The 26,560-nt window shown below is 43.3% G+C and overlaps 1 protein-coding gene across 6 annotated transcripts in view; it reads right to left on the bottom strand.

The window, feature by feature from the left end:
• NF1 (neurofibromin 1) overlaps window positions 1–26,560 on the bottom strand; it is a 2,008,692-nt gene that overhangs the window by 185,330 nt on the left and 1,796,802 nt on the right. For all 6 annotated transcript variants that reach the window (XM_086954827.1, XM_086954826.1, XM_086954830.1 and 3 more), the window contains one exon: window positions 6,748–6,964. In XM_086954827.1, coding sequence (XP_086810953.1) covers window positions 6,748–6,964 — 217 coding nt within the window. The remainder of the gene's footprint in view (window positions 1–6,747; window positions 6,965–26,560) is intronic.

Genomic DNA, 26,560 nt, shown 5'->3' with positions numbered 1-26,560 from the left:
ACTCCCATTAGGAGCCTTTCCCACCCAAAACAACTGCACAATTTATAAGAACACAGAGGATGTTTCAGACTATAGACATCTTTTTTTTTTTTTTAAAAAAAGGTGCCTACATATTATTATATCAGACAAGATAGGCTCTGTATTCCTTGTTGGTTGGGATGACTGCAAAAGCACAACTAGAAAATGGCAAAAAAGATATGGCTAGATAAAATTACCCTGAATCTCATATTTTGGGAGAAACTGCTATATGTGGTTAGAACAATACTTTAAACACAGTTGTTTCTCAAGGGAGAAACGTTAGGGGCATAGCCTTTTTACTTGAATGGTTTCAGGACACCACAACCTACTAATCACAGCACTTAAGACTTCCAAAACGTTGTGGCACCAAAAGGTGCAAAAATTGATGTACACATGTATCTTGACATCATAGCAACCATATTACAGTCAAGGCAATGGGTTTGTTTCAGTCAATCAAAAACACACACCTCTGAGACGCTTTAATATGGCCACATACGTTTTTCAATGCAACACAGCCAGGAGTTTAAAAATAAAAAGATCAACTCAGTATCATCTAGTTATGGCCCTCAATGCTTCATTGTGGGGTTAAAAAGATATATGAACGATCTAATTTATAATGTTAGCAACTCTATTTGCTTTTCTAATGGGGCTGTTATTTCTCCTCAAAGTGAATGTTGTCACTTTCACATAATATAAACACATGGTTTGTCAAAAGGCCAATACGTTTTCTAACCGGTGCAGCATTACTCCGAAACGTTCAACTTACTTTAAGGGATAAGCCGTGAGGGTATTTATTAGTGTAATGGTGCAAACTCACACAAAGGAAGTTACCTATTTTGGTATGGATCAAAGCTGTCCCTATTACACGGAGAAAAGCCTTGTGAGTCAAGTACCTTGATGGCATGTTAGCTATAGCATAGAATTAGTCCATCATTACAACTTGGAAAGAAAGTTCCATTATTAAGATGGACCAACCGATATTGTATGGCATTTTTAAGCATTAACCTGAAAGGGCAGAGTTAATCATGCTTATCTGCCAAACACTTTGTTTTTGGTGAAAAGGGCAATGGAAGCGTTCATGCGCTTCTCCAGGTGTACTGACTCTATTTTGTTTTCTTATGAGGTTGCAGAAACGTTTGTAACTAAAAATCAACCAATTAGGATGAAAGGTGCATCAATTGCTACAGTATGATATGCCCTTGATATAAGTAAATAAGGTTCAAATGTGAAAATGCATACATAAAATTAAGTTACAGACTAAAATAAAGATTTGGGCCCGCTTTAGAAGAGCAGCTCTGCACATCTGAATATCTTTTTTAATGTGAGCCCAACCATAAAATCTAGGAAATGTCAAGGCAAAGAATATGAAATCAGATATAGTTGGTTGAATGGACTATGGATAATACAGAGGGCACTCTTGCAATAAAACGTTGTAACAATAAAACTTGGTTGTTCCAAGAGTAAAAAGTATGTCAATCTCCACCCAAGCAGTTAGAATGTACCCAATGCTGTTTTCACACACTCTCTCCAAAAGTAGTACTTACTGCCTCAGGATTCTCAAAAGACATGAGGAATTTGATAGAATGAGTGCGAGTATGTGTAAACACAGAAATCTGTGCACCTTTACTTGACTCCCTGCACTGAATCCTTACTGATCATCCACTGACCTTTTTTGAGAATCAGATTGAAGTAGCAGGTTTCATTAGTAGATTCAGGTATCCTATTTTAGGAGTAACATGTCTATCACCAAAAGTGTGGTTATCGTATTAAGGCATCAAATGGCTGTCTAACAATCATAGCTTTTGATATAACTGCATTCTAATGTATGGCTGAAACCCAAAACTACAAATAAGACCTGCACCTGGTTACTGTTTCACACAATACTTTGTTTAAACACATTACTGTTTTTCAGATAACACATTGAGGCCTAGAGCATTCTCTGCTCCTCTTACCACAGCTGTTTATGCCATTTAGAACTCCGCCAAATATGGCCCAGGCATTGGGGTTTTGCCATGATTAAATTATTCTGAAGTAGTTATATTGTATGTTTTAAATTATATCCTTAGAAAGTTTAGTTGTGAAAGAAAATTAAATCTTGGCAAATTGTTTTCTCATAGTTTAGCGAAGAGTAAATAAGTAGATGGAAAACCTGAAGCTGTGATAGCCTCTGTCAGAAGATTGCCTGTGCTGTAAAACACATGACTGCATTGCTAATTTATTGGTCATAATGAGCCCTTATAGTTGGTCTTGGATTTCTGACCTCACTTTTGAAAGCCTACTCCACTTGCACGATTAATACTTTGTTTTCAAAATATTTAGAACCTTCATTCTTTTTTGTGCTTCATTCATACTTCTATTACATCAAGATTAGGACTGACCAAAGCAGAAAGTGTCTTAATTGGAGATAATAGAAGTACCTCAAATTAAGAATCCTGAAGAGCTAAACATTCATACGAAAAAAATACATGAATAGAACTGATCTGGCAATTAAATACACTCAGTAGCGTAGATCTAATTTGAATGTTTAGGGGACACAGCGTGTTGTGGGTATGAATGAGTGTACTGGGATCGGTATGCTGTGCTGAGTGACATTGTATGCAGGTTGGTGCCACTAGAACTTGCTGGTGCTTAGGATGTCAGTTTGGGGGGAAGAAGGCCTATTTGTGGTGAAGGAGTCATTCCAGGTAGTGTGTGTCTGAGGGGCAGCAAGTTGATAAATGGTCTGATTAGCCAAGCTGATGTGTTGAGATGTTAAATCATCTGCCCACAGAGTGAAGTTCTGTTTTAGGATGGCATTCAAGCCCGATAAAGAACACATACCAGCAGCAGCCAACAAAAAGCCAAGAGCTTGCATTGGAGGTAGGTCTACTCAGTCAGAACCAATTGCTTCCCAATAATAGTGAAAAGGAAATGATGCACAGTTGATGCTGCTCAGGTGCCTGAATTTGAGCTGAAAGTATACAACATGCTACAACCATCACAACACAGAAACGGTTCAGGCAGGCAGGGCGGCGTATGTGGCCACTACACAAGCATCAAGGTGTGTACATTCCCAAGCCTCTAAGTTATTATCAGTGTTCTTTCAAATTGAAGAGATGGTAGTAAGTTAGGTCGTTTGGACCTACTTTTTGGTACACGTAGCACAGAATGTCTGTGCTACAAGGGATTTGGAAGCATTATTTTGTAACTGAGTTTTTGGATAAGGAATACTCATATTAATTTTTTTAATATGGATATTGGAACCATTCTGAGGTTGGATTCAATCTGATATAAATAATTCTGGACCAGAATTTGGAACCAAAACTGTACCAGATTTGTGTTTCACACAAAGATACCAAGAACTGTTAACTTTGAAGAATATCACATTATGTTATGAAGGAATGTAGTCTATGTAGGAAGGAAAATAAGTGGTAGGTGCTGAATAATGTCGATTGTTTATAGTGCGCACCCACACATGATTCAAGACCAATTAGGTACAAAAGAATCATTCATAAGTCCACAACTCATATAGCTAGGTATGTTCATTTTGTTGAAGCAGAGTATGACAGAAGAAGGGTGAATTCTGATTAGGTCAGTTTTCCATATGAATGGTGCATTTCTCACACTTTTGTTCAAAGGTTCCTTAATCTCCATTGTAGTTTTACAACTCTAATCCTTGAGTAAAACCCTTGGTTTTGTGAAACACTGTTAAGTGATGTGTGTTTTTCCTACAGTGGTAGTGGGTATGTACGTCTACACAAGTAAACTGACTCCTGATAGCAATAGAGCATAATATTCTTAAATCTACCAACTTTGGAGTGGACAAAATACAAAGTTGCTATAAAAAAGTAATTGAACCAAGTCTTAAGAAAACACAATGACATCACCAGGGAATCATCTTTGTTGTGTTTAGTTATGGCTCTACTTAAAAAACAGTCAATGTATAAGAACCTAAACTTACATATAAAGGAAAGACATTAAATAACAAAATTAAGTGGAATGTAGATTCAAATGCGAACCGTGACAATGTGGGGCCAACGGCTAAAATGACAGATTTCAATTTGCCACTGGACAATTCATTTTGATATATTCATGCCTGCACTACAAAATAGTAGCAAGGAGAGTTAAAGAAGACATGAGCGCCTTCTGTGATGTTTTGAATTTTAATTGATGAGCTGAACTTTAGAGAGCGATGTACATTACTATTTCAATATAAATGTTTTATAGAAATAAGCTGTGAACTGGGTGCAGTAGTTCGCTGCCTCTCGGACGTTCCTTCAGTGTGTTTCTATTACAACATACTTTAATATGAGCTATAGATCTACTTTTTACTGAAATGTATAAATCATTACAGAAAAGAAATGCTATAGAAGAAATTGCATTTATCAATGTAAATGGAACAGAGTTATGCAAGACTTACTGTGGTTCCCTTTTTAAGTGATAGTGAGCACGAATTAAAAAAATAAGCCCCTGCCTAGCTTCCCTCATGTCCTTTGGTATCCCTGTGCTACCCTTCAAAAATGAACTTGCCATAGTCGGAAAATACTTTGCTTTGACCTGAAATTCCATTTTTCTCTCTTATCCAAATTATCCAGTTCAAAACCACCGATATCCGCTTTACACCATATATCACTTCATTTTAGCCCAAATGTTTGCTTTATCACAGCTAAGGCTAACGTGCTATAGAATTCAACAAACAAAATAATTTTCTGTCTCGATGAAGGCATGAAACACCTTTTTTCAAGTGAAACGCTGCCATGGTGCTTTCAGAATAAAAGAATCAGCCTTTTTGTTCAGCTAGGACTCAGTTTAAAGAAACAGCACTGCTTTCTAGAACGGTCTAGGGCAAATATGAATCTGATAGAAACCAGAGTACACTGGGTGGAAAAATCATCTATATAGTAGCCTAAACTTCCAGAAGACCATCAGCACCTACCGAATAAGAATGAGCTGCCTTTACACTCCTGGAGTCTAATATTCCTTCTGAGCTCAGCTGCAAGATCCAAGTAGTTGTTAAACAGAATTTACTCCAAGTCTTTTCAAACTCATTTCTGGCTCAAAATATCTTAGGCAAGTCTGTAAAATGTAATTGTCATTCAGTATTATGTATTTTGTACGAACCTAGGTAATATAGACTTTAATAGTCTAATGGGAAGAATATTTAATATGGTCAGACCTTACTGATCTCTAAAGCCTCTAAAGAAAGAAGAGAGGGTAAAGTCGGGTGTATTTCATTCACTTCCTGAGCAGCAATCCTAATCTTTCAAAAGGTTTTTCTTTCAGAATTCACAAATCTATATTAGAAACAGGTGCATTATGGATGAAATAGCTCAGAGTATGTTAGCCGTAACAAGGTGTATATGATTTCACCCAAAGGTGAAATATTTCAGGGAAACAATTCACTGGTTCTAAGACAAGCAAGATATAATTAATCATAAAAAACTAAATTTCTACAAAGTAAAAAAATTGGCAAAGACCTGCACTGAACAAAAATCTTTTAGAATATTCTACATCTGACACTATTTTTTTAACACTACTGAAATCCACGGGTATAACCATAAATTAAAAACAACCCCAAATAACACAAGTGTGACAATGCTTTCGAAACCACCAGGGCCAGAGCTAAATTGTGCCCCGAACACTGTGCAATTGGCAAATCAAAAAAACTCAGACCTGGCAAGATAATTTGGGAGTTTTGATTCTAAGGCATTCCATAATTCTTTTAACAGATATGCCATACTAGGTTATTTTTATGGTGTGATCACTTTTAGACATACAGATTCTATGAGAATTAAAATCCAAATCTCTCAGCATTGATGAACACAACAACATTTAGGCCAGTTTTCCACTAGGTCAGCCTGGTGTATTTTTTTACCCAAGTCTGTGATAAGTCTTCTTAATGCTATTGCACTAGACATACAGACTTAAATGATAGAAGAAAACCAACTCTTTGTTAGAATAGTAATAGATTTCATTCCGCAATTTTTATCACGATGAAAATTATGACCCAGTGGCACTCCAAACTACAGTTGTTTTTCAGTGCTTAACCTCAGGTGCTAAGGTTTAACCAGCTGGTATGGTAGTGAACTTCCAAGAGGAAAAAAGCACCTTTCTGTGAAGATTAGCTATTCTTCATGAAATAAAGCATTTTAGTGAGAAGTGACAAGGGGGGGGGGACCAGGGGGGGCGGGTTGGTGCAATGACAATATACTTGCAGGTAAAAGAATCCAAACATAAAATTAAAAGCTGACTGCCTCAAAACCTCTCTTATGCAAACCAAACAGCTCCATGCGTGGCAGAATGACAAAAAACGTAAATTGTGATTGTGTACATGATGAATTCATATAGAAGCTATGATGTCAATATCAGCACATACATCGACAAATGGACCTCTTGGCGTCAAAGCTTTTAAAACAGTTCCTCCCTGTTATGCGAGATACCCCAAACAGGAATGTGAAGGGAGAACACATCAGAGGTAAGCGATAACACACCTATATTACTGTTAATAACACATCTTCACTTGTAAGGCAAACAACATCAGACAATACAGACAAAACCAAAAGAACCACCATTTTAACACAACATGAAGGTAAACATTCTGGTATTCCCTGATGGTTAACGGTGTACTTTTTAAAACCGCAAGTAATCCAGCCACGTACTACGAAAGCTATGCAGTATAGTTTGAATCTATGGTTATTTTCCCTCCCCAACAAGGATATGAAAATATTAAACACTTGCACTTTCGCTGACCTGGGGAATGCTGAGATGTTGCGAGCGATGTCATAGAATTAGAAAGGTTAAGGTTAGCAGTAATACTCAGTTGGCTCTGCACTGCAGGAGGATATGGTGATGTTGGTGTCAGTAGGCATTCTTCACTCGTTTCCTCATCAAGAACAGGCAGATACTGGTTTATCAAGGCATCAAGAAACTTCACAATGAGCTCTGCATAATCAGGGATTTGGGTTTGCTGAAAAACAAAAACATGGGTCTCTAAACTTTATATTGAAATATAAGGATATTTATGATGATTCTCGTTTTGTTATGAGACACTTTGTTTTCAATTCCATGCGTATACATAGTGTGTGCACCTAATTAGAGAAATGTTCAATCCTGCAATGAAAGTGGTTGACAAGTAGTTTACCTTCAGTGACATTGTTTTGGAAAGATATTTGATTCTCCTGTGGATTCCTCTTCTTAGAAACCTTCACAGGTGTTAGACTGGATTCAGAACTTAGCATTAAGATCATTCACCAACATCAAGTGACTCAAGAATATTCATGAGCGTCTGGTTCCTTAATATCATACCGGCAAGTGATTTGTTGTGTCTCCATATAGGCAAAGACCAACCCAGTCAAATCAATTACACATATTTTGCCCAATCCACGCAAGCAGAATAAAAACAAATGGAGGTATCAAACAGAAATAACATTACCAAAGACCTGCATAGAAGAGGAGAGAATGGAGGACAATGAAGTAGATGAAGTATCAATCAGAAAGAACATTACCGAAGGGTAAGTAATCTTTACTCCAATGGATAGGTTTGTAACCAGATTTCCTCCACACAACCAAGTAAAGATACTTTGGAAATGTTTGCAAGGATACTGAATTGGCAGCAAAGCAACTATCTAAGAAAAGATGTCCTTTCAAGAATACTGATATGGCTGTCTTAGTCCTCATTGAATGATTCTTTATGTTGGCACATGGCTCCTGTTTGTCAAACTCACATTACAACTTAGTGCACAGAGACACCCATTTGGAAATAGCTTGCTTTAAATTTTTGAATCCGGACAATCTGATGCACAGTTGTTTCTCTGTCCAATACCCCCATAATTTCCCCTGACCTGTTGCCAAATGTACGTTCAATGAGATAAACATTTTTAGATTCAAGCCAGAGTCGAAGAAATGGCCTGAATGAGACAAAGGACAGATGGTGCTAAGCTTGGTAATAACTGGGTGGAGGGAAGCAATGCTGTTGGCTCTGAGGTGTGCAAAGGTTACAAATATCTGCATTGTAGTAGCTCTAAATGTCTTCACGTGGCCACAAACAAATCCATGGAAGTTAATTTTCCATTTAGCAAAGGCTGAAAATTTTCGAGCACTCAACTAGGCGCCGTAGAAGAATTAAAAAAATAAAAAAAAGTTAAAAAAGAAAACACCACAGGACCACCAAACCAGTGTTTCCTTCTACCTAGATCAAACTAGTGCAATAAGGAGGAACACTACCATGTAGCAGCCCCAGGGACCAGAGGCAAGTTGCATGATGATCTGTCCTGGGCTTAGACCTCTTGCAAGCAGAACAATGTTTAAATATAGGGTAGTGGCGGTGACATAGCAAAAAAATATTCTGAAGAACGATCTAAAAAACAGATGAATAACACAAGCAAAAAAATGCCCAGGGAACTCTGGAACCATGTGTGTGGCGTGCAGAAAAGAATAACTAAAATCCTTTACTTGGACAGCACTTATATGAAGTCTGTTAGGGGTAATGAGGTTGGTGAAAACTCTGTTGAGCTTGCTCCGATGTCCCCTGGCACAGTAGTTTAAACTGCTAAAAAAAATCTAGATACCGTCTGACAGTTTTCAGATGAGAAGTTAGCAGGCCTACAATTACATTAAAAATAAGAACATATAACATCATTTGGCTCTGTGCTGTTAACACGGTGAGAACAATCATTCATAACCAGTTGTGATTGTGTGATAAAAGGAACTTGTTTCACAAGTCAATATGTGCCGGCAAGTGGATGGTAGCCATCCTTAATTCCTCTATGTATAGAGATCCAGGGGATGACAGACTTTATGCTAGTTCTAACATAAGTTAAAGACACAGGGTCACTTGGATGAGCTTCTAATGTGTGGATGGTCAGTTAAGTAGTATGATGTGATCCTTCTCACCCAATCACTTTTTGAATGCTATTTGTTCAAACAACACAATCTTTATGGCAGTCAGAATGCGCTCTTATGGCTTGACAAACAATAAAATACATGCAGACACCAGTTCCACTCGAAGGAATTATTTGAGGTGTTTGTCATCTTCTTCAGCAAGCAGCCACCAAACTTTACAGCTTGCTGGAGAACCTATACCTTCCTGGCAAATGGAAGCCCTTACCTTATATCTGGTCTTTAGGAGATGAACCAATAGAGACTGTAAGAGAGTATGTGTATTTGGGTTGTATTTTTACTTCCAATCTGTTAGATATAGCCCACCTCTGCCACCTGTACCAGAAGGCAGATTCCCACGTTGGGGCTTTACAGAGATTGTACCATTCCACGGGAAATAGACACTTTACACCAATTCTGGAAGTCTACTGTATGAAAATCCCTCCTATATTTTATTGTATGCCATGGAATATTCACAAATTAAAACATGGTAATCTATAAATGTAAAGGAAAAATGTAAATTGTAAATTGATACTTGTATAGCGCACTACTCACCCGCAAGGGTCTCAAGGCGCTTGTACGAATACCGCTGTGGAACCTATCCTGGCTTCCCCTGTGAGGCGTCCACTCCTGGGCACCCCCAAGGTGGAGGCCAGGCATCCTTTAGCATTGTGGGGGCCGTTGTGGAGATTAAGCAAGCTATTGCCCAGAGTTGCAGAGTGGGACTCCATGATTGGAATAGGCACCGAGGCGAGAATTATCAGGTCCGTGGAATTTTGGAGCCCAAGACCCGCCGAGGCGGGGATTTGAACCCTGGTCCCGGGCCAGACCTCTGCATCAAGGTCTGCCGCTCTAACCATTGAGCCACACTTCTCCACGGAAGGAAGGGACCATACTCCGAAAATTGATAAAAGTGGCTCAGTCGGTGCCAGTTCAAGACCTAGGTCTTGAGCTATCTGTAACGGGCATCTCAACCAGAGTCATTTCAAATATTATTAGGTGGGCGTATAATTTATTACATGCAGCCAGAGACACCTTAAGACATTTGCTAATATTGGAGACTTTCAGAGAGGAAGCGACTGGGTATACTTTTAATAGGAATATGGTGAAAGCCTTTGAGGTCTCTCAATGCACGGTCGCACTTTTACAGAAGTGGTCACCAGCACACCTGAAATTGTTTTTAAAACATTTGGCCCCTTGAATCCGCTTTGAATCTGATAAAGAACACTGCAGTCAATTGAAGCACTATAAACGGTTTGCAGAACAAATAGAATTTAAAAGCTATGCTCTCTATTTGCAATTTCAATTAAAGCATGGAGTAAGGCGTTGTATTCTACTCTTACGCTTGGGTATACTCCCATTAGCCACTTTTTTAGCTAATTGGGATGGTACTAATAATCCCAAAGGTTTATGCCAATTATGCAAAGGTGGCCAACAAGATTTTCTACACGTTTTATTATTATGTCCTAATGTGAGCATAGTTACCCTCGTCAACCTTATATAACCCCAATTCAATTGAAGTATAATGCAGTCTCTGCCCAAGACCTAATCAAATTGTGTAACTCTCCCATTAATGAATTTGTCAGTCATAATCGGTTTGTTTTTAAAAAGCTTTTTGCAGCTGTTTTAAGTTATAAGCACAAAACCGAAGATTTCACCATATCTAATCCTATCGACTGCTGTATGAGTAGGTAGTAGAATATTGCTACTGTACCAACTTGTAGTGAGCCTAAAAAGCAAAAGTCTTATCTAATCATTTTTATGAGTATCTAAAATTATTTTAATTTTGTATTTGTTGATCTCAGTTGAGGTCTGGATCAAATAACATTTTTACTGTTTTTATTGTCCTGGCAAATGGAAAAAGGAGGCACACTGGGGACAGAAAAACCATGCAGGAAGTTATTCTGGAGGTAGGTAACATTGGGTTACTGGTTGGCCGATGGCTACCCCATCTACTGAAACAAGGCATCCAGGACAATATTACAAGTTCACCTTTTAGGGACATAGCTTTGGGTGGGTCAACCAAAGGTAACTTGCAGCATCTTGGTTGCTTTAGAGCTACATACAGGAACAGAATTTTCACATACATGGTAATCAGCTCCTTCCAGTCTCGAGGGTTCTCACTTAAGGTGGTCTCTGTTTTTCAAACTCCATTCAATAGATCAAGGCAAGGTCTAGCGCTAACAGCAGCAGAGAAATTATTGCTATACTTTACTAAACCAAAGAAAAAGATGTCTTCCATGCACTGACGTCAAGAAGAGTGGAGGGTGTCTAATGCAAGTGATATTGTACTTTTCAAGTCAAAAGTACAGCACTCCACACTTAAGCCGCTTGAATGTGGGAACTTTTGTAGGAGAGTAGAGTCTGCAATCCTATGATCACCCCAGATTTTTGCTTTTTGCTTCACTGGTTTACGACTTTCCCTGGCTGTGGGCCTCCTAATCAGACCCACAGCCTAGCTGTTCTCTCTCTAAATTGACACACATGTACCTTAGGTGCATTTACCAATTGGTACTGGGCCACCTTATCAGCCCCTGTACAGTTTACCTTAGGTATCCAGGGCATAGGTGTACCCAGGGCCTACCAGGGGCTGCAGCATGTATTATGCCACCCCTGGCTGGCCATCCAAATCTGACACAACTGGCTGCACGACAGCTGAAGCAAGGTGGTGTAATCACCCTTTGCTTTAGATATAGTATTCCTATATCTAACCCTAAAATGGACACATGTATTCCTATCAGTCACTCCTATGGCAGGCCTTATCAATCCTGAAGGCAGAGTGCTTGGAATTATGTGAGATGGTGCTCTGGCATGAGCTGAGCCCGTTTGCAGCTTGCGGAACCAAGTCCTAATAGCTGTTCCATGATAACGCGTACCATATAGTCTTAAGTGCATTATAATCCTCGCGGTTATTTGCTATCTTTGGTATCGCTTTATCAAAACATGTCGAGTAAGGTGTCATACGAATTGGAATACTAACCCCTCGCCAATTCTGGCGACGGGGTTAGCATTCCACCCTTCTAGAGGGACACAACATGTATGTAACTGTGAACCCCGGTTAAAGCTAACTCGAGCCTCAGCATCACAAAATGGATGCTGCCACCACAGACACAAGTCTGACCTCCTGCTGCTGGGAGTCCTTCCAGCGAGGAGAGCTTGGACAAAGGGTTTCCTGTCAGGGGCGGTGCTAGCACCATCCCAGACAGCGTTTTGTGTATCCCAGGTAGGCAGGGCTGAAAGGAAGGTGACTGCAAGTGGCACCCCGGTGCTCACTGTGCATATGCCGGCTTGAACCAGTTCCAGGGGCACACCAGCCCCTGAGCTTGGGAAAGTTCGGACAAGGGAGAGGGGTGTAACCACCCCCCCTCCTGGTCCCACCCGCGTGCCAGCCCCTTTTTTTAGAATAAAGGTAGGAGCAGGACCCCTTCCCAAATTAGATAATTCTGAATCTTGAACTACTTTCCACGAAAGGAACTCTTGACTTTCTTTGAAGACTCTCTTTTGTGGCTAAGGAGTAGCCACCCTGCACCCGCAGGCACCATCTAAGCATCGCGGTTTGCTGTAAGTCCATCCTCCGGATCAAGACTGCCCAGCTCGACGAAACCCAGATTCCCTGGCATCTCCGACCTCTACCTGCATCATCAGCCCAGCTGAGATTCGTGGGTGTGACGAGACCTGAGGGACCGGCCATCTTCAAAACTGCACGACGCTTAACCAGCACGACCGCCGAGGGATCCTCGAGTGAGTGCTTTGGGGGTTTGAGAAGCCCTAACCCTGAGCAGCTCCAGCACCGAAGTCCAGCCCCCCAGCATCCACGAGATCTGCGTGGGGCCCTTCTGCTCTTTGCTGCTCACCGCGTTGTCCGGTCACTTGCCTGCTGGCTAGTGGCCCTCCTGACGACGTACCACAACGATTTCACCGCTGGTCTGGTTGCTCCAGACTGGCCCTTGCTCCCTTCCAAAAGAGGAGCGCCTGGACCCTCCTGGCCCACTCCAAACGCCATCTTGACTCCACCGCGTGGGCTTGACTTTGCCAAGGTTTGTTGCCCCAATCCTGGGTCCAGCATCGCCGACAGCAGACACCTTCGTGGGACAGCTCGCACCTCCAGCCTGGTCGCCGACAACGCCTCCTGGTCCGAGGGACAGCAGAGTCCAGCGTCGCCCACTCACCTGGTCGAGGTGACTCCATCCGGTGCCATCCTGGTGCCCACACAATCACTGGCTAGTGATTAAGAACTGAGTCCCCTCTGCTTTCAGGTCATCTCCATCACCGATCCAGGCTTGGATCACATCGAACATCTTCACTGGTCGCCTGCCAGCAACTTCTTCTTTCAGGCTCCATAGACTACGAGGATTCCCAACGTCTTTTGAACCCTATGCAGCCGCAGCCCCTGGGCTAGGTAACCCGAGCATTTCGGTGCTCCAACGTAGGTTCACTATCTAAGTGTCCAGATCCTTTGTCGTTTCTAGTCTACCTAGTCGGATTTGTCCAATAACAGTAACTTTACAAATACTAGCCTCCATAGACTTTGTCCCGCATCCCGCATGAGAGTGCACACTCTGCACCCGATCTCCCTAGGCCTCCTGCTCCTAACCTTAGGGTTCAGTAGTGTAGTCCTAGCGATCCTGAAGCCTCTGGATCTTGTTACTTACCTGCTAGTATTTCGCACTCCACTTTTAGTGTATATGGTTTTTCGTGCCCCTCGGGCATTTGTGTAAATTGTGCAACTTGAAGTATTTTCATAAGAGTTTTGTATTGTGCTTAGCTCCCTGACTCATAAAGAGTTCAGGGCAGACTTGTTATAAATAAATATCCTTTATTTTCATAACAACTTGTGTGGTGTCCTTTCACTTGGTGTTCAAGGGGTATATGTGATGGTATAACAGCTGGCTTAACAAGCCCTCTAGAGTTTAGCTTAAAGACTGCTCTTGTCCATGCTACTAGGATAGCTGGTCTATAAGGTTGACTTACAACCAATCATCAATAAGGGTTGTTTGGTATGATACACAGTGATCACTAGAATAGTGAGCACTATATATCAGGCCAACTTCTCACAACTTTTATTGCCTCCACAGAGCTGGAGAAGTTGGAGAATAGGAGTAGGTGGAGAAAAGAGCTCATAAGTCGTCCTTACTCTGGCATAAAGCCCTAGTTACACACACAGGCCATGCAGGCATTCCTGAAATGGATTTTCCAACAGAGCTAATGAAGTAATTTGTTAGCTATGTATAAAATACAACTATTGGACTTGGCCCTTTTTACAGGGTCATCCCTGAGCTTTTTGCCTTCCTCCTATATTTTTTCTGACCTGTTGTTGACTATTTTATGACTCTGGGCACTTTACCACTGCTGATCAGTGCTAACGTGCATATGCTCTCCCCACTGTAAATGAATGTATTAATTGGTGATTCCATGATTGACTATTTGGTTTACTTGTCAGACCCTAGTATAGTGTACTGAGTGTGCCCAGGGCGTGTAAATCCAAATGCTACTAGTGGGCTTGCAGCACTGATTGTGCCACCCACAGAAGCAGCCTTGTAAAATGTGTCTAAGGTCTGCCATGCAGAGCCTGCGTGCCGTCCGATACGGTCATGCTGACTGGGCAAGTGCACCCACTTGCCAGTCTCTAAACCCTCGCTTTTCTTCATATTAGTCACCCCTATGGTAGGCCCAAGGGGATGGTGCATTGTAAGTATAAGGTAGGACAAGCCCTGGTGTGTGTGGCATGTCCTAATAGTGAATTACAACCATTTTCGTCTTTCGCTAGTGCAAGGCTACCTGTTCTCAATAGGTCAGAATGGGCTGCTAGAATTATTACATTTTATAATCCTAACCGACTCAGAGAACATGGTAGAAATTCGAGTTTAGTATGCCTGGACTCAGAATGATAAAATATATCTTTTAGTGAAGTTTATTTTAAGATTCTGTGTTTGCAAATACCACTTTTAGAAAGTAGGTATTTGCTTGCCTAACCTTTCAAGCCTGCCTCTATGAGGTTGTGTATTCCTTTGTCTGGAGTTTGAGTGACAGAGCTGGTGGATTCCAGGAGACAGAATGAGTCAGCCCAGTGGTGAATATAGAGATCTGCATCTAGATGGGAGGGAGGAGTTGCACCTGGGACCTGAATAGGACTCTGCCCGCCGCCCCCCACAGTGCTGGCTCCACCCCCTGTGGTGCGTCTGATGTCTCTGCCCTGCACACTGAAAGAAGAGAAGGAAGACTGTCAACAAAGTGCTCCCGGGCTCTACTTGCCTTTCACAATGCTGGCTCCACCTCCTATGGGGCGTCTGATGTGCCTGTGAAAAGGAACAGAGAAGCCTGGTAAACAGAGTGCTTCAGAACTGGTTTTGACTGGGCACAGGCTCCTCTCCCCTCAGAGAACAAAGGATTTGGGGGTATAAGTATTGGGACACTGATCTCATGAAATTAGATCACTTCTTTACTTACAAGACGAAACCTCTGCCGAGGAGAGACTATTCCCAAGCTGAAGTGCTGCTTGGGGGATTGGCCTGCAGTGGTTGTCTGACTGCCAAAGAGAGGAGAAAAAACTTTGTGGACTTTATTTTCAACTTGTGAAAGATCTCCAAGGGCTTGGAAGAGAGCTTGCCCCTGACCGAAGTCTCAGGACCAGTAGACCACACCAGCCTTTGTGGATTGCTGCTGGAAACGCTGTTTCAGTGGCTACAGAGGCAGGGAGCTGTGACCGACTCTCACGACCGGCCTGGTGTCCTGTAGGCACTGTAACAAGCAACGTCCGCCTCGAATAACGCAAGCTCTGAGCTCACCGACTCAGTCTTGATGCATTCACCGAGCCACTGCCTGCACCGCGACTGGTGGACAAGGCGACATGCAACGCCTCGCTACACCGACTCGTACTGGCCTGACCGACGCGCTCACTGCTGCTGACTCCAAGTACTGTGAATGCACCGGAGTTGGGCACCGCCTTGCACGCTTTGGGACGCACCGCTCGACTCGCACCGCTGTCCGGACTGATCGACGCAGGCTCCCGAGCTCCGGTTCTGTCGCAGCATAGCAAGCTGCAAGCACCGCAACGAAGCACTGTCTCGACCTGCAACGCACGCCTTTGATCCACCGACTCTCAGCGCTTCCTTTCTGCACCGCGGCGAACACCGGAACCGCCTCGCACATCTGTGCCGGCGGCCTCAAGTAAATGGCACTGTGACTGAGTCTGTCGACATTTGAGTGGGCTCGTACCGACGCAGTCTGCTGGATTTGCTAAACTCTGTTTTATTTCAACAACGCTGTAGCCAGACTGGGCTACCGCCTCGCACAGACCTTGAATTAAGCCTTTTAACCAGAACTCTTGAATTCTAATAGTACTGTGGATTATTTTTGTCGTTATTGGTCTTGTGGTAACTCTATATAAAATATACTTATTTTTGATATACAACCTTGTGTGGTGTCCATTTGTAGTGTTGTCACTGGGTTACTGTATGTGGTCACAAGTGCTTAACTTACAACACCTCTGAGATAAAGCCTTGCTGCTCGTGCCAAGCTACCAAGGGGTTTAGCAGGGGTTATTTTAGGAGTGTAATCCCCTTATTCTGACCAGAGGAGAGGGGCCCTATTTGTCACAACTACCTACCTGTGCCAACTAGAGACCCCCAATTCTAACAACACCTCTCAGACTTTGTGAGGGTAACAAAAACTGAAAATTCAAGTTGCTAAAGTGCATTATAAGATGCAGTTGTCATTGTGATTTGCAATGCAAACAATGTGAGTTTTAGTGAATCTCAATACAAATGAGTTGGCATTCATACCTACTCTTGTAATGGACTGTCTGACATGAAAGGGAGTCACAACTTTCAGTAGAAAGGCCACTCTAAAACCCGGCACCAGTTTGTCTGAAAAGAAGGAGGTGTAGGCCGGCTGGACTGATATAGCTTAATGCTCATTCATTTAACCTTCTGAACTTATCAAAAAGGGAAGGACAGTTTTCAGGGTCACGATATATAGGAAAACGAAGTTGAGGTCCACTGTGCCATCATGAAGGGTTCAGGACTAAGTAAGTGTATTAAGCCTTTGACCCATCAAATCACAATGGGTGATTTAAGCAAAGAAGTGTGGTCTGGTAAAGGGGCAAAGGCCCTCTTCATGTCTTTGCTGGGCCAAAGTAGATGCAAGCAATAAAACTTAAAAGTTTGGCATGCAGTGGGTCTGTATTACAGGTGCTACACTAGTTGAAAACGTGTCATAGTTTTCACAGATCTTGAAGAAGGATGTCTGACTGCCAGGATGACATTTAATACTTTGGGAGGGAAGCTGATTGCAGTCAACTGCTGCTGGTAAATCTTCTGCATGAAGATGTAGATAGCACAGGGCCGGGCGCAATACCCTTCCCTGCTGCAACATAAGATCTTTCCGAACCGATAGCCTATTTGGAGCACAAATGCTCATGGCAGACATCCCAAAAACCACACTCCTCATGCCCAATCTGAAGTCACTAGGATGACTTGGGCCTGTTCGTTGATTATCTTCTTCAGAACTCGAGACAGGAGAGGTAGTAGTGGGAAGGCAAGAATTCTGTGCTCCACCCAAGGTGAAATGAGCCTCAAAGTTCCTTCCGTATGATATACTTGTCCACATTCTACCCATTTTTAATGGTAATGCAACCATGTCCAATAATGCACTGGAGAACCCCCATCACCCCCGCCAAACAGCTGGTGCTGACTGACCTAAGGGTGAGGGCAGCTGAAGGCAACATCCTCTTCCCAAATGCCTCAATGCTTATCAACTCTCTGTCTGGTGGGAGCTGTAAGGAAAGAATTGCGATTAATCTGCTAGTAGATGCCTGAACTATAATCCTCTCAGGAGTAGGGTGCTGTGTCAGGGTCACACACAGCGCGTCTTTGACTCTGTGCCACCTCTCTGTACACAGGTGCCCAGGAGCCATGACGGAATCAGTCACTGCTTCACTGAATGACTGTAATGGTTGGGATGCGGAATATCTGGTTTGTAAAAGCTTAGTGATGACACCAGTTTCCAGCTCAACAGATGTTCTTTGCAAGTCGGAAATCACAGCTGCTCGTCTAAGGACTATGACGAATGAGGCTGACATTTCCAAAGAAGGCCCGGTGGTAAAACCCAGGCCTGAATCAGGTTAAGTGCCAAATCCACTGGACTCTTTTAGGTCCTGAATAATACAGGTCATCATCATATTGTGGGGGACTGTTCCGGAGAACAACCTTGGCTGAGATTGAGACTGATTTGGTTCAGTGTTGGACAGAACATTAGAATTGAGGGAGGGTGGCAGGACCCAGCATGAATCGTGGTGCCAGGCATGGTGTCTGCTCCAAAGTTGGAGCTGAACCTGAAGGAGGAACAGACGGCACGGAGGGCGGACATGCTGTGAGTAACCCAACCGGGGGCCTCTGTGGGTTCATGCGGTCAGAAAAATCCAGTAGGGTGCCAAAGATTGGGATAATGACCTCTTTATATGCCTCAACCCGTTTGTCTGCTCCAAAGTTGGAGCTGAACCTGAAGGAGGAACAGACGGCACGGAGGGCGGACATGCTGTGAGTAACCCAACCGGGGGCCTCTGTGGGTTCATGCGGTCAGAAAAATCCAGTAGGGTGCCAAAGATTGGGATAATGACCTCTTTATATGCCTCAACCTGTTTGTGTGTCACCAACAACCCTGGAAATTCGGGGTGCATCTGGATCAGCTGAAGAATAGGCTCCTCGGAGGTTGACTGGGAGAAAGATCAAGGGGCACCGACGTCCTTGTGTCTTCTCAAGAGAGGCCTGCTTGGAAGTCTTCTGATTCATTTTTTACTTTGACTTACCTGGAGTCTTGGACTGCTACCACAATCTCTTATGGAAGCCATCATTAAAGCAGGGACAAGCCAACATCCTGGACTTCAAGTCAAAGCTGATATTATGGGACTTCCTGTGGTGTTCGGCGATGTACATATTGGTTTTGTGTTCCCAGATCAGCTGCATCAGTGGACACTTCTCATATGACATGGAGTTATGTGACATATCAAGTGGGAATCTGTCAGAGAAGTCAGTTTATGACAGTCCCTGCAAGTTTTTAGAAGGGGATACATTGCCTTGCACGCTGGGGAGAGATTGTGAAATAAAAAGCTTGCCAACTTATGAGAAAAAGTTAGGAGCTAACTCCAGATCCACTTATGAAGGTGCGCTGGGTGGCACCTATATGTGGCTCAAGGGCACAGTGGGGCTAAAGCAAAGCAGAATGATGCCATCTATAGGCCCAGAGAGGTTAAGCTGAAAACTCTTTCGATTCTAGTCTGGCACATATGGCTATTCTAAAGGTGAGAAATCTGTGGTTAGAAGTATACATCAGAAAGGACATCTACTATTCTCACTTGTTGTTTGTAAATGTGTATAATATTGTCTTAACAAAACATATTTTTTTGCAAAAATGTTCTCACATTCCTAATTCCATTATGGGATCTAGTGCCCAAGTCACACTGGGTAAGAGCAGAAAGGAACTTCTAAAGAGTACTAAAACTCTCACATTCGGAGAGGTGTACAGCCTAATATATGTATGTATATGTCATTTGTAGAGCGGAAACCTAGCAGAAAAGACAGCAAAGCACTGTATAAGCTCAACGGCAAGCATTGAGTCAACGAGTAATACAAGAGACAGCTGGTTATTGGATTGTTACTGCATTGTGAGGTAGTTTTCTTTAAAGAGGTGTGTTTTCAACTATTTTCAACTATTTCTTAAATTGGAGCAGTATTGGAGCAATACTTATGGATACAGAAAAGTTGCTTCAGATTCTAGGGGGCACAGTTGGAAAAGGCCTTCAACAGTGTTTCTCTTTTTTACACCTCTTATGAAATTAGTCAGTCCGTAAGCATTAACTTTATTAAATTGTCTCATAAAGTACAAACAATACAGTACAGTAAAGTCAAGTAAAAAGAGAGAACTAAAATCAACTAAACCCACAGTCTAATTACATAAGTTTAAAATCAGTGTTAAAAAGTGCAAATGCTAGAAATGAGGTAAGAAATAAAATCGCTAGCACAGAATATTTTGAAGGTATATAAAACTGCATAGCTAATCCTGAATTTACACTCTTATACAGAAAATGATATCAAATGTTCAGAAAAGTTTCAATGCCCATGGAATAAGCCAGCAAGAAAACAGGACACCATATAGCATATTCTAGGTGTTTGCAACAGTTGTAAATCGAGGAATGCAGGTCTCACCGGTCTAAAATTCAATGGTAAAAGTAAAGGACAAATATATTTGTGATGTAATGAATTAAATCTGGAGCATATCATGACTATATGTAAAGTGTCTGGCAAAGAGATGTTACCACGGGTACAGGCTTGAAACTCAGATGCCTTAGTCCAGCAACCCTCAGGAAAAAGCAACTGGTAGAACAGGTTCAATCTGAAATAGGTTAACAGCCTACTATGATAACTAGTCAACCCCCATTTCAAAGACGGTTCATCCTCATAACTGTTTTGCCCAAAACATTTCTTATGAAGGTGGCCTGGCTTTCGGTGTACCGAGAGCCACCATAGATGGTGAACTTGTCCCAAAGATAGGTGGGAGTGGTTGTCATGGCTAATGCCCTTCTGGAGGTCAGAATGTTATTAACCTCACATTTCGGGAATTTTCTACAAGGTCTTTAAGAACAGTGTGCAACAACGTTGCTGTAGAGAAGTTGTAGACAATACAAGTTGAAGGTGAGAGGACCCTGTTAAAAGACACAAGAGGCTCAGGGAGCAGGTGACACCAGGGTGGTGAACTCCTTGAATACCGTTTTTAACATGCATACATGCCTTTGATTCTCCCCATAGAGGTATGTAGGGAATCTCTTGATGGTAGTAGCATGACTTTAGGTCAGGGTGTTTGGAAGTTGAGGGGGCTTGGACTACAGGTGTTTCTACTTTTTTTTCTCAGTTTGGCCTCTGAACATGGAGAGAGCCTTGCTACTATTCATGTGACTTTAAGAATTCGGAGCAAAGTGTAAGATTTTAAAAAAAAACAAGTGAAAATTATTCCCATGAACAGTCATATTGTGGAACAAAATGAAGTTCTCCTTCACCAAAAGAAGGCAGACAAATGTTAGAATCTTTACCAATGTTCCCAATGTGCATTCCTCATGTTTTGTGAAATAGACCTGAGCACGTTGGCAAGAACTTTCTAGGTGACATGTCTTTAGAAACGTAACTGGAATACTCTGATGGGATTTAGCCAGAGGGGTAATGTAAGATCCTTTGGCGCGAGGCGGCTCTAACCCTTCAAAGGCCCAGTTCATCAAGGGGGCCCAATTCCGCCCCACGGCTAATACATATGTGTGACATATGGAAGACTCAGGGGCCTTTCTTCACATTCAACAGGGCATCATTTTACGTTATACCACAGAAATCAACACATGTGAAAACCATATCTGTGCAACTAGAATGATGATCATCCTGACCTTTTCTTGCTGCCTTAAATCCAAAAGCGGAAGCGAAAAATCTGGGAATTCATAAACCATGTCAAATGCCCAAATGACAACAGGTCATTTCCCAGAGCTCCTTGCAAAGGAAACTCACTTGTCCAAAACAGGAAACATTTGCTGTTGCCTTGAGTAGCAAAGCAATAGTCATGTTTCAACCCTTACATTAAGATGACATTATCCACAGTCTCCTAACTATTGTTGAGGAAGGCCATCCGAAACCATTTTGGAGTATCTGCCTTCCAACTGTAATGTAATGTAATCTCTAACAGATGAAAGCTAGAATTAATCAAGGTGCCTTTGGTTAACACCCAAAAAAACGATGTCATTGTCCTGTTGCACAATTCGATTGACGCTACTCTTCTACGGTTGCTCACCAAATATAGGATAAAGAAACTATTTTTTTTTAAATTGATATAAAAATGAGGTCAAGGCGAAACATGCTACCTTGGGTAGCAATTATTTTACGTCAAAGAAGAGTGCTCCAAATGGGACCACACCAGGTCAGCACTCTACCTAGGAGGTGTATTTTGTGATCAACTCACTCTCACTACATGACTGTCTGCATTGCCCTCCCTTCACATGGTGTTTGACCCACACTCAAGATTCGAAGATGCATTCTGTGGCACTGTATAAATCTGTCATCTTTCTAAAATAGTATGCCTAGAAGCCCAACATGGCAGCTGGAATGACCTCCGTCCTCCTTATAAGTATCTCCTGAGGCACCGAAAGTAGGAAGGACTCAACTGCATGCAACCTGCTTTCATGATAAAGGGGAAATTGCTTTTTGCTGTCTGAGCCCTTTTGGGAAGAAGGTCTACATGCACATGTACAGAATCCCTATGGAGTATTAATTGAACTCATCAATAATTGAAAGTCCTAGAGCAGAAAAGAGGAGACATTTACGTATAAGGAAAATACAATGTTTTCTTTGGTCATAACCGTTATGAGTTAATGCACAAATTACTACTTGTGTAACGATATATCTGTAAGACATTAGTTAGTGATAGATTCCTTACGTTAGAATATCCACAGGCATCAGACTGGATCCGGAAATATTTTCGTCAGCAGTACCACTGCGCGCCGGTAGGTGGTGTTGTGTGGCTCCACGTCCGTTTCTGGCGTCGTGAGCGCCGAGAAGACTTCACAGAGACTACTTAGGCGCCACTCATGCGCGCTGACGCCAGTTCTGTACACGACTTTAAGCGCCAGGAACGTAGATGACTACTGGTACCAAGAAGCTAAGACCCTGAAAGGGATGTCCTTAACCCTAGAAATTAGTTCGCAGAACGGGGAGGATGTATGAGGCGGGAAGGAATCTATCTCCAACTAATGTCTCTTACAGATATATTGTTACACAAGTATTAACTTGTCCATCTGAAAGAGACACGTTAGTGATAGATTCCTTACCATAGAATAGATACCCTAGCAATACAAACCCAGGTGGTGGGTCTGCGAACAAGATTACACCAGAAAGTCACGGAGAACCGAACGGCCAAAGAAGCAGTCTCTCTGGACTTGACTATCAAGGCTGTAATGCTTGGTAAACGTGTGCAGCGAGGCCCACGTAGCTGCCTGACAAATGTCCTGTAAGGGAATACCGTGTCCCAAGGCAGTAGTGGCTGCAGTCGCCCTGGTTGAATTGGCACGCAGCCCCACAGGAGGCTCCTTCTTGGCCAACGAATAACAGGCCTTGATGTAGAGAAGGACCCACAGAGATTTGGTCCGTTTGTACATGGCTCGACCTTTTTTGGCTCCCACGTAGCCAACAAAGAGCTGGTCATCCACCCGGAACTGTTGTGTACGCTTCAGATAGAACGAGAGCGTACGTTTTGGGTACAGACGGTGGAGTCTCTCTTTTGAAAGATGCGGAGGTGAAAAGAAGGTGGGCAAAGTGATGGTCTGCTCGATGTGGAAGGGTGCGACAACCTTTGGCAAGAAAGAAGGACGGGTCTTTAACACCTTGGCTGCTGTGCATTTTCCCCTCCTGTGCGGACATCCCTTGGACTCCTTTATTCATGACGAGCTCAGCTCGTCATCAGCACAGCTCAACTGTGCCTCATGACGAGCTGAGCTCGTCATGAGCATGGAAGGGGTTAAAACCACCTTGTCCGGATAAACAGAAACGAAAGGAGGTTTAGAAGAAAGAGCCTGGAGCTCACTCACTCTTCTAGCAGAGGTGATAGCTACCGGGAAAGCAGTCTTGAGAGTGAGAAGACGCAAAGGACAGTTATGAAGGGGCTTGAAGGGAGCGCAAATCAGATATGTCAAGACAAGGTTTAAGTCCCATTGAGGCATGAGGAACGGCACAGGAGGAAATGTGTGCATAATTCCTTTCAGAAAACGGTAAACAACTGGGGACTTAAAAAGAGAAGGCAGATCTGGAAGCGGTAGAAAAGCAGAGAGGGCCGAAAGATAACCTTTGATAGTACCCAGAGCAGAGCCCTGCTGGGCCAAAGAAAGAAAGTACAAAAGGACTTCGAAAAGAGGGGCAGAAAGGGGATCCACAGACTCTGCTGTGCACCATGCCACAAAATTGTTCCACCTGCAGGCATATACCGTTTTAGTGGAGGGACGCCTGGCTGCCAGAATGACATCACAGACTTCGGGAGGAAGATCAAAAGCTGTCGTTTGTCGCCGCTCAATCTCCACTCATGGAGGTGGAGGATGGACAGGTTCGGGTGGAGGACCGTCCCCTGCTGCTGTGACAGAAGATCCTCCTGAAGAGACAGATGGATTAGGGGATCGATCGCCATGTCGACTAGCTCGGGATTCCAGTATCTTCGTGCCCAATCCGGAGCTACAAGGATGACTTGGGCACGGTCGCGCCTGATCTTCAGCATTCTGGGCAGAAGTGTTAAAGGCGGAGAGGCATACAATAGACCGCAACTCCACTCGCGACGAACAGTGTCGCCGAGCATGGAAATTCCAACGCACAGAACTGATGACATTGCGCATTCTGTTCAGTGGCAAATAGATCTAACCAAGGTTCTCCCCACGGCTGAAAGAGACGTTACGCCACGTCCAAGTTCAGACACCATTTGTAATCAATCAAGCACCGGCGGCTGAGTTCGTCCGCCCTGGCATTCAGAGAACCTGCCAGGTGTTGAACTACCAGGGTCACGCCCTGATGTTCCAGCCACTCCCAGAGGCGCAGAGCCTCCTGGCATAGGGTCCACGACCCCACCCCGCCCTGTTTGTTGCAGTACCACATGGCGGTGGTGTTGTCCGTGAACACCTGCACTACACTACCCTGGACAGTGGGGAGGAATGCCTTCAGTGCTAGACTAATCGCCCTCAGCTCCAAAAGGTTGATATGGAGGACCTCTGATCTCCACCTCTCCCATGTGGCCTCCCCAGCCCTGAAGGGACGAGTCCGTCACAACTACGTGCTCCAGTTGGGGAAGGGAGAGGGATCTGCCGCTGACCCAATCGCGGTCCGTGAGCCACCACTGCAGCTGTCTCGCAGTGCCCTCCGAGATCAGGACATGGTCGGACAGGTTGCCCTGATGCTGGGCCCACTGAAACTTCAGGTCCCACTGCAGAGCCCGCATCCGCCAACGGGCATGATGTACCAGAAGGATGCAGGAAGCCATCAGCCCCAGAAGCCGCAGCGTCAACCTGACCGAGACTCGGGATAAAGGCTGAAAGATTGGAATGAGAGCCTGTATATCCCGAACCCGCTGTTCGGGTGTGTAAACCCGAAACTGCACGGAGTCGAGAACTGCTCCGATGAAAAGGAGCTTCTGAGAGGGGCACAGGTGTGACTTCGGCACATTTTTTTTTTTGTCCTCATAACCACCATGTAGACATAGTACCAAAAGGAATTTACGTAGAGCAGCTGTCTCAGTTTATCTAGAAAACTGGAAGGGACACAAATCTTGTGGGGGCCATTTATCCCTCAGCTGTCAACTGCATTCCAGGAAGGCACAGAGTCCGTGATTTACCAATCTGCGGCAAACCTTGGGGTAGTTTAGCAGCCAAGTGGGGCCGGGCATGAACCGGCTAACGGCTGTTCCACCGGTACTAGATATAGAAGCACCGTAGGAGATCAATCATTGGACCCGGGGAAAACAAAAAAAAACCCCGGATGAATCAATGAAGCCAAGAAAGTAGATACCAAAACGCCCTTTTACTGTGATTACCAGATCTAGCCAGATCCATACATGAGGTCTGCAAGACTGAAGATTGACAATCCCTAAATGTAGGAGGTGAAGAGTCTTTCCACTTTCTGCAGATCTCCCTTCTTGCAATCAGGATAGCATAAAAGACTAGACACCTGGCTGGATTTTGTACGCCTTCTAAAACCCCAAATACTACTAGGGGCAGATCCATGATGACAAGTCTTCCCAGTGATTCTGTGAGGGAATTACTAATATACTCCCAAAACGTGGTTAACAGTGGGCATTCGAAAAACATATGTGTATCTGATGCAGAGATCAACCCGCATTTAGCACAAGACACTGACTCTCCTGCAAATTTAGATAACCTAAGAGGGGAATATTATGCCCTATGCAGGGTAAAGATATGATTTCTGCGAAGCCAGGACGGCTTAACAATGTTCCACAAAAGTTCAAAAGAATTTATCCAAAGATCTTGTAAATTCTGGTCCATCAAAACAGAACCCCACAATGACTCCGGCAGAACAAAGTCTCCATCCGACTCCTCCAGAATGAAGTTGTACCATTTAGATATTTCTTTTTTAACTGAACCACAGGTTACTAAATCAGAGACAAATTGGCTATGCCCTTCAAGTTTGAATTTATTCCTGTTAGCGGGAGAGGTTTTACAGGCTACAGTCCAATTGTGAATCTGTAAGTATTTAAATCGTGAAAGATTGGAGTCAACCTTAACTTGCAGATGTTCCCACGAGAGTAGATCCCCCTGGTAAAAGAGGTCACCCCAAACTTCCAGGCCTGCCTCTCTCAAAGGGATAGCTAGAGTGTCTTCGAGCCAGGCAGGATTTTCAGGCAACCCCCACAGCGGAGTTTTTTTGCAAAAGTAATTTAATTTTATGGATTTCATGACTTCAGCCCAAGTTCTGGCAAGATCTTGTAGAGTCTTCAATTTAATTTTTTTTAAAAACTTAGGATTACCAAACTTAAAAAGAAAACCTGAACGATCAATTCTTTCCCCATCCAACATAGCTGCATACATAGGACCCACCCCCAAAACTGAGGGACCCTTTAACAACATAGTGGACTGTGCACCGGGACGTTTGAACTCGGTTCCATCGTGAAC

Source organism: Lissotriton vulgaris, chromosome 2_1 (genome assembly GCF_964263255.1).
Source record: "Lissotriton vulgaris chromosome 2_1, aLisVul1.2, whole genome shotgun sequence".
Classification (NCBI taxonomy): Eukaryota; Metazoa; Chordata; class Amphibia; order Caudata; family Salamandridae; genus Lissotriton; species Lissotriton vulgaris.
The sequence above is the reverse complement of the archived record's forward strand: the minus strand, read 5'-3'. Positions and strand labels throughout refer to the sequence as shown.